The 12,441-nt window shown below is 38.4% G+C and overlaps 1 protein-coding gene across 21 annotated transcripts in view; it reads left to right on the top strand.

Annotated features, from left to right (window-relative positions):
* Window positions 1–11,948, top strand: part of TLCD4 (TLC domain containing 4) — a 101,357-nt gene extending 89,409 nt beyond the window's left edge. For 17 of the 21 annotated variants that reach the window (XM_051856240.2, XM_051856241.2, XM_051856236.2 and 14 more), the window contains one exon: window positions 6,198–11,948. In XM_051856240.2, the coding sequence (XP_051712200.2) occupies window positions 6,198–6,516 (319 nt within the window). In that variant the 3' untranslated portion in view covers window positions 6,517–11,948. The remainder of the gene's footprint in view (window positions 1–6,197) is intronic. The other 4 variants (XR_011390564.1, XR_011390561.1, XM_070078005.1 and 1 more) reach the window with 4 other exon arrangements.
* The last annotated feature ends 493 nt before the right edge of the window (window positions 11,949–12,441 follow it).

Here is a 12,441-nt window from a genome sequence, read left to right as displayed (position 1 = left end):
ATCCATTCTTCTGTCGATGGGCATTTAGGTTGACTCCATGTCTCAGCTATTGTGAATTGTAAACATTAAGGTGCAGACAGCTCTTTTATTTGCCAATTTAATTTCCTTTGGGCAAATTCCAAAGAGTGGGATGGCTGGGTTGTATGGTAGGGTTATATTCAGGTTTCTGAGGAATCTCCAAGCTGACTTCCATAGTGGCTTTACCAGTTTGCATTCCCACCAACAGTGGGTTAGTATCCCTTTTCCCCACATCCTCTCCAGCATCTATTGTTGGTAGATTTCTGTATGTAAGTCATTCTAACCGGGGTGAGGTGAAACCTCGTTGTGGTTTTGATTTGCATTTCCCTGATTGCTAGTGATCCTGAACATTTTTTTATGTGTCTGTTGGCCATTTGGATTTCCTCTTTTGAAAAATGTCTATTTAAGCCCTTGGCCCATGTCTTAAGTGGGTTGTTTGTTTTGTTGTTGTGGAATTTCTTGATCTCTTTGTAGGTTCTGGTTATTAATCATTTATCAGTTCCATAATTTGCAAATATTTTTTCCCATTCTGTTGGTTGCCTTTTCACTTTCTTGACTGTTTCTTTTGAAGTACAGAAACTTCTCAATTTGATGTAATCCCAAGTGTTAATTCTGGCTTTGACTGCCTGTGCCTCTGGGGTCTTTTCCAAGTAATCTTTGCTTGTGCCTATATCTTGCAGGGTTTCTCCAGTGTTCTCTAATAATTTGATGGTGTTGGGTCATAGGTTTAGATCTTTAATTCATGTTGAGTGGATTTTTGAGTAAGGTGTAAGGTAAGGGTCTTGCCTCATGCTTCTGCATGTGGAAATCCAGTTTTTCCAGCACTATTTGTTGAATAGACTGTCCTTGCTCCAGGAATTGGTTTTAGATCCTTGATCAAATAGAAGCTGGCTGTAGATGTTTGGATTGATTTCTGGTGTGTCTATTCTGTTCCATTGGTCTATCCATCTGTTTCTGTACCAGTACCATGCTGTTTTGATTATAACTGCCCTATAGTATGTCTTGAAATCTGGTATTGTGATGCCTCCAGCTTTGTTTTTGTTGTACAAGATTGCTTTAGTTATTCAAGGTCTCCTGTGCCTCCATATGAATTTCAGCATCATTTTTTCCAGATCTGAGAAGAAGGTCTTCGGTATCTTGATTGGTATTGCATTGAATCTATAAATTGCTTTTGGGAGAATGGACATTTTGATGATATTGATTCTTCCAATCCATGAACATGGAAGATGTTTCCATTTTTTGGTATCCTCTTCTATTTCTTTCTTTAATACTTTGTAACTCTCATCATAGAGATCTTTAACGTCCTTGGTTAAGTTTATTCCAAGGTATTTGATTGTTTTTGTAGCTATTGTGAATGGGATTGATCTTAGAAGTTCTTCCTCAGCCAAGGCATTGCCTGTGTATACAAAGGCTGTTGATTTTTGTGCATTGATTTTATATCCTGCTAATTTGCCAAACTCTTCTATGAGTTCCAATAGTCTCTTAGTAGAGTTCTTTGGATCCCCTAAATAAAGAATCATATCATCTACAAAGAGGGATAGTTTGAGTTCTTCCTTCCCAATTTGTATCCCTTTAATTTCTTTTTCTTGCCTAATGGCTCTGGCTAAAACTTCCAGTGGTGAGAGTGGGCATTCCTGTCTGGTACCAGATCTCAGTGGAAATGCTTCCAACTTTTCCCCATTCAATAGGATGCTGGCCGTGGGTTTTTCATAAATTGCTTTGATTGTATTGAGGAATGTTCCTTCTATACCCAATTTGCTTAGAGTGTTCATCATGAAAGGGTGTTGTATTTTATCAAACGCTTTCTCTGCATCTACTGAGATAATCATATGGTTTTTCTTATCAGTTTGTTAATGTGGTGTATCACATTGATTGATTTGCGAACATTGAACCATCCCTGCGTACCAGGGATAAATCCCACTTGGTCTGGGTGGATGATCTTTCTGATGTGTTGTTGCATTCTATTGGCCAGAATTTTATTGAGGATTTTTGCATCTATGTTCTTCAGGCCCTATTTTTCTTACATTCTACCTGAGTGCCTTGTTTTCTTAGTCTTCTTGTTTACACTTTCTCTCTGGCTTTTGAAGGTCTCTGTGATATGCTTCGCGTCTCCAGCCTTACATCTTTTGAATCATTAGAATCCATTTTGTGTCCTTTTGGCTCATGTACCTGTGAGTGGTTCTCACTTTTCTTCCTTTATTCATAGTTTGCATTGCCCAACCCTGTTTGAACATTTTACCCACCTTCAAGTCTAGGTCAAAATCCAAGAGCCAGGCAAGGCTTTAGTGCTGAAATGTCCAGTTGGCCTCTGTATCCCTGGGTTCTGCATCTGTAGATTCAAGCAACTGCAGATCAAAAATATTTGAGGTGCCAGTATTGTGGCTTAGCAGGTAAAGCTGCCACCTGTGACACTGGCATCCCATATGGGCACTGGTTCAAGTTTTTCCTGGAGAAAGCAGTATTAGATGGCCCACGTCCTTGGGCCCCTGCATCCACGTGGGAGACCAGAAGGAAGCTCTTGGTTCCTGCCTTCAGACCAGAGACTGGCCCAGCTCCAGCCATTGCAGCCATTTAGGGAATGAACCAGAAGATGGAAGGTTCTCTCTTTTTCTCTCTCTCTCTCTCTTTCTTTCTGTAAACTCTGCCTTTCAAATACATCAATAAATCTTTAAAAAAAAAATTGAAAAAAGTTTGCATTGGTACTGAATGTGCCACAGACTTTTCTTTGTCATTATTCCCTAAGCATATATCTTTTTTTGCTATTTAATCCATTATAATTAGGGACTTTTCATCTGCCATTTTTGCTTCTCCCTGGGGGAGTTCTTCCCTCTCAAGGCTTTAGCTATTTCCTATTTACTCACCTTGGTGTAATGAACTGTGTATGCATCTTGGAATGATGTTGAGATTCAACATCACTTCTTATTTGCTATGAACTTGAACAGGTTACTTAATATCCTTGTATTGTAGTTCCTATATATAAAAACATATTTTAAACATTAAATTACATTTAATTATTAAATTATTTGCTTCTTCATATTATAGTGTTTTTTCCTTTCAGGTGGATTACCAAATTCAACCTGTAATGCAACACATTTCCCTCTGCATTCTTTCATGCACCAAATTACCCAGCTGTCTGCTCCCACCTGGCAGTGCATAGACACATGGGAGTCATCACTGAGTGTTCCTCACTCACCTACATTTGGTCTACACCAGTTCCTACTATATCACTTTCTATCTTTCTTACCTTTTGCCACCTCTTCTCCTCCACTGTCAGTGCCCTAGTTGATCATCTCTTGCCTGTAGCTCTGCACTGTCCAGTAGAGTAACCACAAGACACATACAGGTTGAGTAGTCCTTATCTCAAACACTTAGGACAAGAGGTGTTTCAGATTTTGGAACATTTACATGTAATGAGATACCTTGGGAATGGAGAACCCAAGTCTAAGTTTTGTTTTACATACATCTTATATACACAGCCTGAAGATAATTTTATATAATATTTTTAGGGGCCTGATTTTGACTGGGACCCATCATCTGAGGTTAGTTGTGGAATTTAACACTTGTGGCAAAATGTCATTGTTCAAAAAGTGTTGGATTTTGGAGCATTTTGTATTTTCAGGTTAGGGATGCTTAAGCTGTATGCCTGTTTACTTTGAAATTGCTTAAATAAAATTTTAAAAACAAAACATTTCAAATACTTCATAGCCCCATGTGACTAGTAGTGGTACTGAATTGGGTAACATGCTTATAGAGCATTTTCATTGTTGCAGAGAGTTCTTTGGACCATGCTACGTAGAGCAGGGTGGCAAACCATAACTTTGTGAGCCGAACCTGCTGCCTGTTTTTGTAAATAAAGTTTTATTGGAGCACGGCCATGTTCTTTTGTTTACCATAACTGCACTCACTGGTCACCGTGACAGAGAACATATGACTTCCAAAGGCTGCTGCGTTATATTCACTACCTGGCTTTTTATGGAAATGTTTACTGATCCTGCTCTGAACCATCTGCCTGCAGCCCTGTTCCCCTTTCTTCTCTCTTCTGTCTACTGTCTCCCACAATGAAGGTAATGTGCAGGTTGAATGCTCGGTGCCTCCTGCTGCTTACAGGATAAAACATGATCTCTTCAGTGTGACACAGAAAACTCTCCACGGAGAACTATCTTATCTCCTTCTGCCACACTGTTCCTTAAACTCTCATCTCATGCCAGCTTGTCCATTTGCTGGCAAGGCCTCCTGTTGTCTTACTCATTATTCAAGACTCAACCCATGGAACATTTTCATTAATAAATCCCATCTCTTTCCAGGTGTGTTGGCTGCACCTTACTTGTGCTTCCCAAAAACAATATATGGTTATTAGTTCTAAAACCATTTGAGGAAATACCTAGGAATATAGTTGCTGGATTTTTTATATGAATATGTTTAGCTTTATAGCTGCTAAAATATCTCCTTATGTGCTTGTGCCAGTTTTTAATTCCCCCTGGCAATGAATGAGTGTTCCCGTTACTCCACATCCTTGTCAGTAATTGTCATTGTCAGTGTTTTGGGTTCCAACCATTTCATAGGTGTATAGCACTATCTCATTTTAATTTTTCCGCATACGATACACAGTTTGTTGAAAAAATATTCTTTCTCCATTGTGCTACCTTTTTGCCTTTGTCAAAAATCAGTTGAATATATTGTGTAGGTCTATTTCTGAGCCTTCTGTTCCATTCCACTGACTTGTCTATTTTTCACCAAAATCATGCTGTCTTGATTTCTGTAGCTTCATAGTAAGCTCTGGAGATGGGAAGTGTGAGCTCCCCAAACTTTTTTTCATTATTGTGTTGACTGTTCTAGGCCCTTTGCCTCTCACTGTAAATCCCGAGAATGTTTACCAGGTTTTTTTTTTTCAACTTTTATTTAATAAATATAAATTTCCAAAGTACAACTTTTAAATTATAGCAGCTTCCCCCCCCCCATAACCTCCCTCCCACCCGCAACCATCCCATCTCCCACTCCCTCTCCCATCCCATCCCATTCTTTTTTTTTTTTTTTTTTGACAGGCAGAGTTAGACAGTGAGAGAGAGACAGAGAGAAAGGTCTTCCTTCCAGTGGTTCACTCTCCAAATGGCCACCATGGCCGGCACGCTGTGCCGATCCGAAGCCAGGGTCAGGTGCTTCCTCCTGGTCTCCCACACGGGTGTAGGGCCCAAGCATTTAGGCCATCCTCCACTGCCGTCCCAGGCCACAGCAGAGAGCTGGACTGGAAGAGGAGCAACCGAGACAGAATCTGGCGCCCCAACTGGGACTAGAATCCAGAGTGCCAGTGCCACAGGTGGAGGATTAGCCTAGTGAGCCGCTGCGCTGGCCTCCCATCCCATTCTTCATCAAGATTCATTTTCAATTATCTTTATATACAGATGATCAACTTAGTATATACTAAGTAAAGATTTCAACAGTTTGCACCCACAAAGACACACAAAGTATAGAGTACTGTTTGAGTGGTAGTTTTACCATTAATTCGCATAGTACAACACATTAAGGGCAGAGGTCCTACATGGGGAGCAGGTGCACAGTGACTCCCATTGTTGATTTAACATTTGACACTCTTATTTATGATGTCAGTAATCACCCGAGGCTCTTGTCATGAGCTGCCAAGGTTATGGAAGCCTCTTGAGTTCACCAACTCCAATCTTATTTAGGCAAGGTCATATTCAAAGTAGAAGTTCTCTCCTCCCTTCAGAGAAAGGTACCTCCTTCTTTGATGGCCTGTTCATTCCACTGGGATCTCACTCAGAGATCTTTCATTTAGGTCATTTTATCAGGTTTTAAAAACAGACAAGGCCGGCGCTGTGGCTCACTTGGTTAATCCTCCACCTGCAGCGCTGGCATCCCATATGGGTGCTGGGTTCTAGTCCCGGTTGCCCTTCTTCCAGTCCAGCTCTCTGCTGTGGCCCAGGAGGGCAGTGGACCCGCTTGGGAGACCAGGAGGAAGCACCTGGCTCCTGGCTTCGGATTGGCGTAGCTCCAGTCATAGCGGCCATTTGGAGAGTGAACCAGTGGAAGGAAGACCTTTCTCTCTGTCTCTCTCACTATCTATAACTCTACCTGTCAAAAACAAAACAAAACCGAACCAAGATGAAAATGTTTAATCCTCAGGCATGCAGAGTGAACATGATGTTTCTTTCGCTCTTTTTCAGGTGGTTCTTTGAGGTCCTGAAGTATCCTAAGTTTTCCAAAGCTAACGTCATCAATGGAATACTCATGACTCTGGTGTTCTTCTTCGTACGCATTGCCACGATACCACCTATGTATGGCTTCATGTATTCCGTGTATGGAACAGAACCCTACGAAAGACTTGGAGCATTAATACAGTTCACTTGGATCTCTACTTGTCTTGTTTTGGATGTGATGAATGTCATGTGGATGATCAAAATTTCAAAAGGCTGCATCAAAGTCATCTCTCTTATCAGACAAGAGAAAGCCAGAAATAATCTTCAGAATGGAAAACTCGACTAAAGGTGTGCTTTCTCGGGCACCTTTGTTTAGATAAGCAGTTCTTATTACTGCCCAGCCTTATCTCTGCTGATAGGATGAATTCTTGGCATGTTCTTAATGCTTCTTTATTAATATAAGTGTTATTCAGGGTTTCAGTGTCTTTTTTCTTTTTTACCTTTAGAAAAGAGAAACTAACATTTAGTTTTCATTCCAAGGTAATTTTTTTTTCTTTTCTCCTGTATTAGCATGGATAAAACCTTAAAGGTTTAAATAAAAATTATATAGTGGTGAAGCTTTTCAGAAATCTCTTAACCCATATTGGTATTTTTCTCTGTGGAAAGATAACTTGGTGTACTTGGTGTGTGTCACCAGTTTTCCTGAAAGAATGAGAATTTCTTTTAAATCTACAAATAGTTGTTAACATTTGCTTACTGCAGTCTTTTCTTACTCTGGCTGTCAACACCTATAGAGGGGTTAATTTTTAAATTGTTGACATGTCCTTTTCCTAGGCTATTTCAAGTGATACATTTTTTTTTTTCATTTCAGATATGCAATCATCCATTAGTCATGAAGTATTTTACTTGGGAATATTTCATTAGTTTAGTCATGGAAAAAACTTTCTGTGTTCAAGATTTTTCAGATGTCATTTTCTTATTTATGTTTTTAGCTTCTTAAGAAATTATTGCATTTTTTTTCTTTTGTAAGGCTTAAGCCATCCATGGACCTCCTTAAAAGATGGATTTCTTCCTCTAAAAACGCATGCTGTTAGATGATGATGTAGGCTAACAGGAGGAATCATTAAGAAAAAAGCTTTAACACTGCTGTCCTTATACGCTTCCCTTGCACTCTTTCTATGAGAAGTATTTTGATTTGCAAAATCTCTCTTATGTTCAGATCTAACATCATCAGTATCAGAGTCTTATGAAGTACGTATTCATCATGCTCCTATGCCTCTTGGTGAGACCAAACTACAAAAAAGAAAAATCAGTGTTCATATTTTACTCAGAGTTTACACCCAATCTTGCTTGGCCTTTTGAGTACTTTGAATAACAGAAATAGGTAATCCAAGTATTCTTATCAAAATTATTGTCGGTATATGAAGGTAAATGGTAACTCTGGTTTGAGGTGTGTGTGTGTGTGTGTGTGTGCGTGTGTGTGTGTTTACTTTAGTTCCTGCAATCCAATAGATAACTATATATTAAGTTATTATCACCTTTATTTATTTTTCTCAAATACTTGACCTTATTGATTGTTCTTATCTAAGAAGAAAAGAAATTTAAATCGGTCACTGGTGAATACTTGAACCCAGACCAAAAGATCTGATCCATTGAGTTGCTCAGTCTGAAGGTGAGTGTTTGACTCATGTTCAGGGTTGGGTTGTGCTGTGGTGATGAAGGGAAGCTAGCCAAATCTGAGAGGACTTCAGAAGTTCACATAAACCCAATGAAAATATGTTCATTTTTGTGTAAACACTTTTGAAATCCAGTCATAGTTTTTTCATCCTCCACATTTTCCCCAAGTCTCTTGAAGCCCTCATGCATGAGGATGGCTTTGGATTTGATTTGATTGTCCAGTACAGATAGAGCCTATTAAGTTTTAGAACATTTAAAGATGGGAATTAAAATCTTAGTCAATAAATGGTAAAATGAGATTGATTGATTTGCCCTAGGTACATTTATTTTTGAAGGACTTCATTAAAGTAATGTAAAGTAGAGATATTTGTCTTGAAAGCAGATAGTGTTACATTGATAATTTGTTATTAAATTTAGTGTTGTCTCCATCAGAAGTACTTAAATACGTATTGGTTGTCTAGAGAGGGGAGGAAAGCAAGTTATTTTATCTTGTTCTTGCTCTTTTGCAAGAAAAAGGTGGATTTATAAAAAAAGGAAAACATTTATATTATAAAAGTATTTTGAAAATTCACTCCTTTAGAAAGAAATAAACCTTGAAATAAATATTTTTGACTCTTCAGATATTTCTATAGTTTTGGACACAGATTTTAAACCCACCATCAATGTTATGAAAATATACAGCTGTGATAATAGTGTCTTCATATAGCAGTTCCAGAAGTTGCTGTTTCATGTTTCAAACTTCAGTTTGACTTTTATTGACATTACCTTTCATTGGCATAACTGCTCATTATCAAGTATATTTAGAACATCAGAGTTTTGAGCTAAGGTTTGTTATTCCCTAACTCAGCAATCTTTATGTTGGCTACATGACAGTTAATGCAACATCCAGATTTGTATCCAAAAGTAGGTTCTGTGTACTTCCTTATACAACAGACATGAAATGCAAACGCCAGCGTGACCTGCCATGCTTCTTGAAGTCAGATCTCTGAAGGAGCGACGCTTTGGTGTCTGTGATTGTCTCCTCCTAACTAAAATACAAATGAACACATGACATATCATTGTTAAATGATGCATTTTTCATTTATTAAATGACAAACTTTTTGCTAGACATTTTCGAGATTAAGTATTTTGACTACATGGATATTTAAATGATTCTATTAGGCATTCTGATACTTAGATCTATCAAAATATTTATAGAAAACAAAAGCAAATTGATATAAATTTTTAAGCAATTCTATTTTTGTACAAAAGATTAGTGACAACCTGTAATTATAAAAATGTTCTTTGAATGTGTAGTATTCTAGAAAAATAAAATTTCTTGGGAAATTTAAAAATTGAATGAAAACCAGGCATGCAAGATCACAGATCCTGCTTTAAATATTTTGGGAGAATTTAAAAATTATGGGCTTGAGCTTATAGAGTTTGCATTCTTGAGTAGGGAATCTCTTATAGGATGGTTTTCATTCACTTAAAACTCAAAAAGAGGTTATATGTGAGTACAAAGAAATTAATGCCTGCCTACTTTGTTTCGATACCTTATAGTAAGTTGGAATTAAGTTTTTATTCCTACTGTTTAATTTTGTTATTTCATGGATGAGCTCTATGTTACGAGATGTTATCATCCCTGAAGGACTCATATCTATCATAGATGGCCCAGTACAGTCTTACAGTTCTAGTTTTAGAAGCCGCCTAGTGTATAGGTGTTTGAATCAAATTCTCTTAAGTTCAGTGATCTGTTTGGCTGACATGTGTGCTCATGTGTCAGTTATTAAATTGTAGATTTTCTCTGAGGTGCGCAGGGCATCTGGAGGAAGATTCCCTGGTGTGAAGAACTGGCTGTACTGTTGGTGGCGTCATGTGTTATGCATTTGGAGAAGTGCAGGGGAAGATACTGTCGTACATGTTTCTTCTGTTGCGTCTTTCAGTAGACATGTTTCAAAAGATGCAATTAAAATAAATATTTGAACAAATTTCTGTTTCTAGGTTGCATTTGAATTGGCTTTCAGGGGTTTAGTCTGTTGGATGAAATTGCCATAATCCATATATTCCTTGACATATCCTCAAGCATACTTCATAACAGTTTATGAGTTTCTATGTGTTTTGGATTCCCTAAGAAACAAACTCGTGTAATTTTATCAGAAGAGTGGCCCTGTGTTTCTCAGCAGCTCCAGGCCAGCTCAGCAGTGAGACTCCTGTCCTCAGAGCTCCAGTGTGCACGCACCGCCCCAGCATAACCACAGCTGGCTGACAGCAGGCACACTTGGCTAACGCAAGTGAATTCTGATGCAAAACACATGTGAGGGGTGTAGGCGCCAGAAAAGCCCGCAGAACCTGGAGTTGGAGAAGACACGGAGACTGCTTTCCCCTTCAAAGCCATGATTGTCCTCCCTCGATCTCGAAATCTTCTTTCTGAATCCTTCCAGCCCTTCCATCTATCCCCTGATACCGCAGAGGCTTCATCAGCTCCGCCCCCCTCACTTTTGGCAAAACTTTTCTTTTGTGACAGCTTTTGAGACCTCCCATGCATCTGTAAGTTTTCTCATCTCTAGTGCAAAGTTGAAGTTTACAAACAGGTTCTCCCATTGGAAAAAAAGCAATGTAGTAAATTTATGTAGAGACGAGACCATAATTTATTAAGAGGCTACAGGAAGCCATTCAGGAAGCCATTTAATAATGCCCTTGCACAGCATGAAGCAAAGCTAATTATGATTTTATTAAGAAACATCTGTAACCTCTTTTTCTTAAACTGGTTTAGCAATAAGAGCTTTGTAATGTGTTTCAGCTGAGAATTTATTGTAGGCATCTACATTATGTAAACGTCCTTGGACACCTTGACCGTGGAGAGGAACTCTGGGGTGCTGGCTTGTGGCAGAGTTATTTGAGAGTCCTGATCTTTATAATAGAGCAAACTTGATTATGGTGACACTTTGGAAACCAGCTTACCAGCAAATGGATTACTTGGTGTTTTCCAAAGTACAACATCCAAAGACTTGACCCTCCACTTTTCTAGCCCAGACTTCAAACAACCTCTACTCACTTTGATGATAAAGAACACCTTTTTTGGAAGATATTTTGGATAGCAATGAAGAGTTGAAGGCAGCTGCTGAAGGCTGGCTTGTTTGCTTTGAAAATGTTTGCACTTGACTTTAAGCAGCAGCCGGTTTTAAGAGCAGATTCTGTACCCAAGACCAAAAACAATGAGAAATATTTCTAAATCTCGAAAGACTTACAAATACAATACCTCTGGCTGAAAACTCGTTAAACATCATCTGCATATTTTCTTTCTGTAATGAAGTGTACGTTATGGTTACTTACTACTCTTTAGTTAATGAGGCCTGAACATATAGATATAAATAAAAAGTACTATATATTTTCTGTTTCTTACTTGGTTTGTTTCTAGTATCATTATGTCTAATTTTTCCTAAGAAATTTTTTGTGTAGCTAATATTGGCTTGTAAGTAGGATAAGTTATAAGTTTCTTGGAATTAAAATGTGCAATAATGATATTAAACATAGATTTTATTTGAAAAATCTACTTGAAACCTGTAGTAAATGTGATAGTTATAGTGATATATACAGCTTTTTTTCTGAGGGTATATAACAATTGTCATAAAGAATTTTGGAAGTTTTTCAAAGTACACTTAACTTTTTGAGAACATACCTTCTAATTTATTTCTTTAAGTCAGCACAACTTTTATTTACATAGTGGAAGACTATATCATTTATAAATCAGTGTTACTGAAACTTATCAGTAATTTTGTAGCTGTTTAGTATTTATTTTGGTTTCTTATGTTTTATTTGGAAGGATAATGAATGTCTTGAGGCATTTTCATTAACATTTTCAAATGTTTGAATACTTTGTGTGACGTTTTAAAGCATATGCCAATTCTCAGCAATAATCCACATGTCATACCAGGTCGGCATATTTTGTCATGATAATTTAGTATTAATTTTTAAAATATAAGCATCCTATCAATCCATACCCCGCCCCCCCCCCCCCCCCCATGAAAACTGAAAGTTTCTTGTGCCAGAACACACTGTGTGGTACAAAACTTTGCATTTTGTGAAAAAAAGAATTAATAAAATCGCAATGACTTAGTGCCCAAGTGTGCAAGGTGTGTACTTGCGTGACATGAACGAATAGATTGATGAGAGCGTTGCTTTCCTCAATCTTCCAGCAGCACCTGGATCCTAAAGGTAAGTATTCCTCAGGCTGCTTGCAGAGCTTGTTTATCCCCTTTCTCACCCTGAGGGCCCAGCCATATAGCAAACCAGGAGTTGGGAACATTTTAGTCATGCTTGCTAATGGAAGGAATGGTGCTGTCTGAACAATGGGCTCCTTTAGGTGAAGTAAAACTTTGGCAGTTAGGTTTCTGATCTCCTCCTCTTGGTGCCTGGGGCCTCTCATGTGGTCTCTAGTTTTCTGCCAAATGTCTTGGCTGGAATTCCCACCTTCTCAGATTGCCGTGGTCCTGAACTTGCATCTTGGTTGGAGAACATTCAGTGGGTCAGGAAGCACACACCAATTGCATTGAGTACGGAAGTGGTTTGGCCTCTGCAGAGTACCATGAGTCACGCTTCAGAACATGCCTAA

Source organism: Oryctolagus cuniculus, chromosome 7, assembly GCF_964237555.1.
Source record: "Oryctolagus cuniculus chromosome 7, mOryCun1.1, whole genome shotgun sequence".
Taxonomy (NCBI): domain Eukaryota; kingdom Metazoa; phylum Chordata; class Mammalia; order Lagomorpha; family Leporidae; genus Oryctolagus; species Oryctolagus cuniculus.
This window is presented reverse-complemented; position numbering and strand designations above follow the sequence as displayed.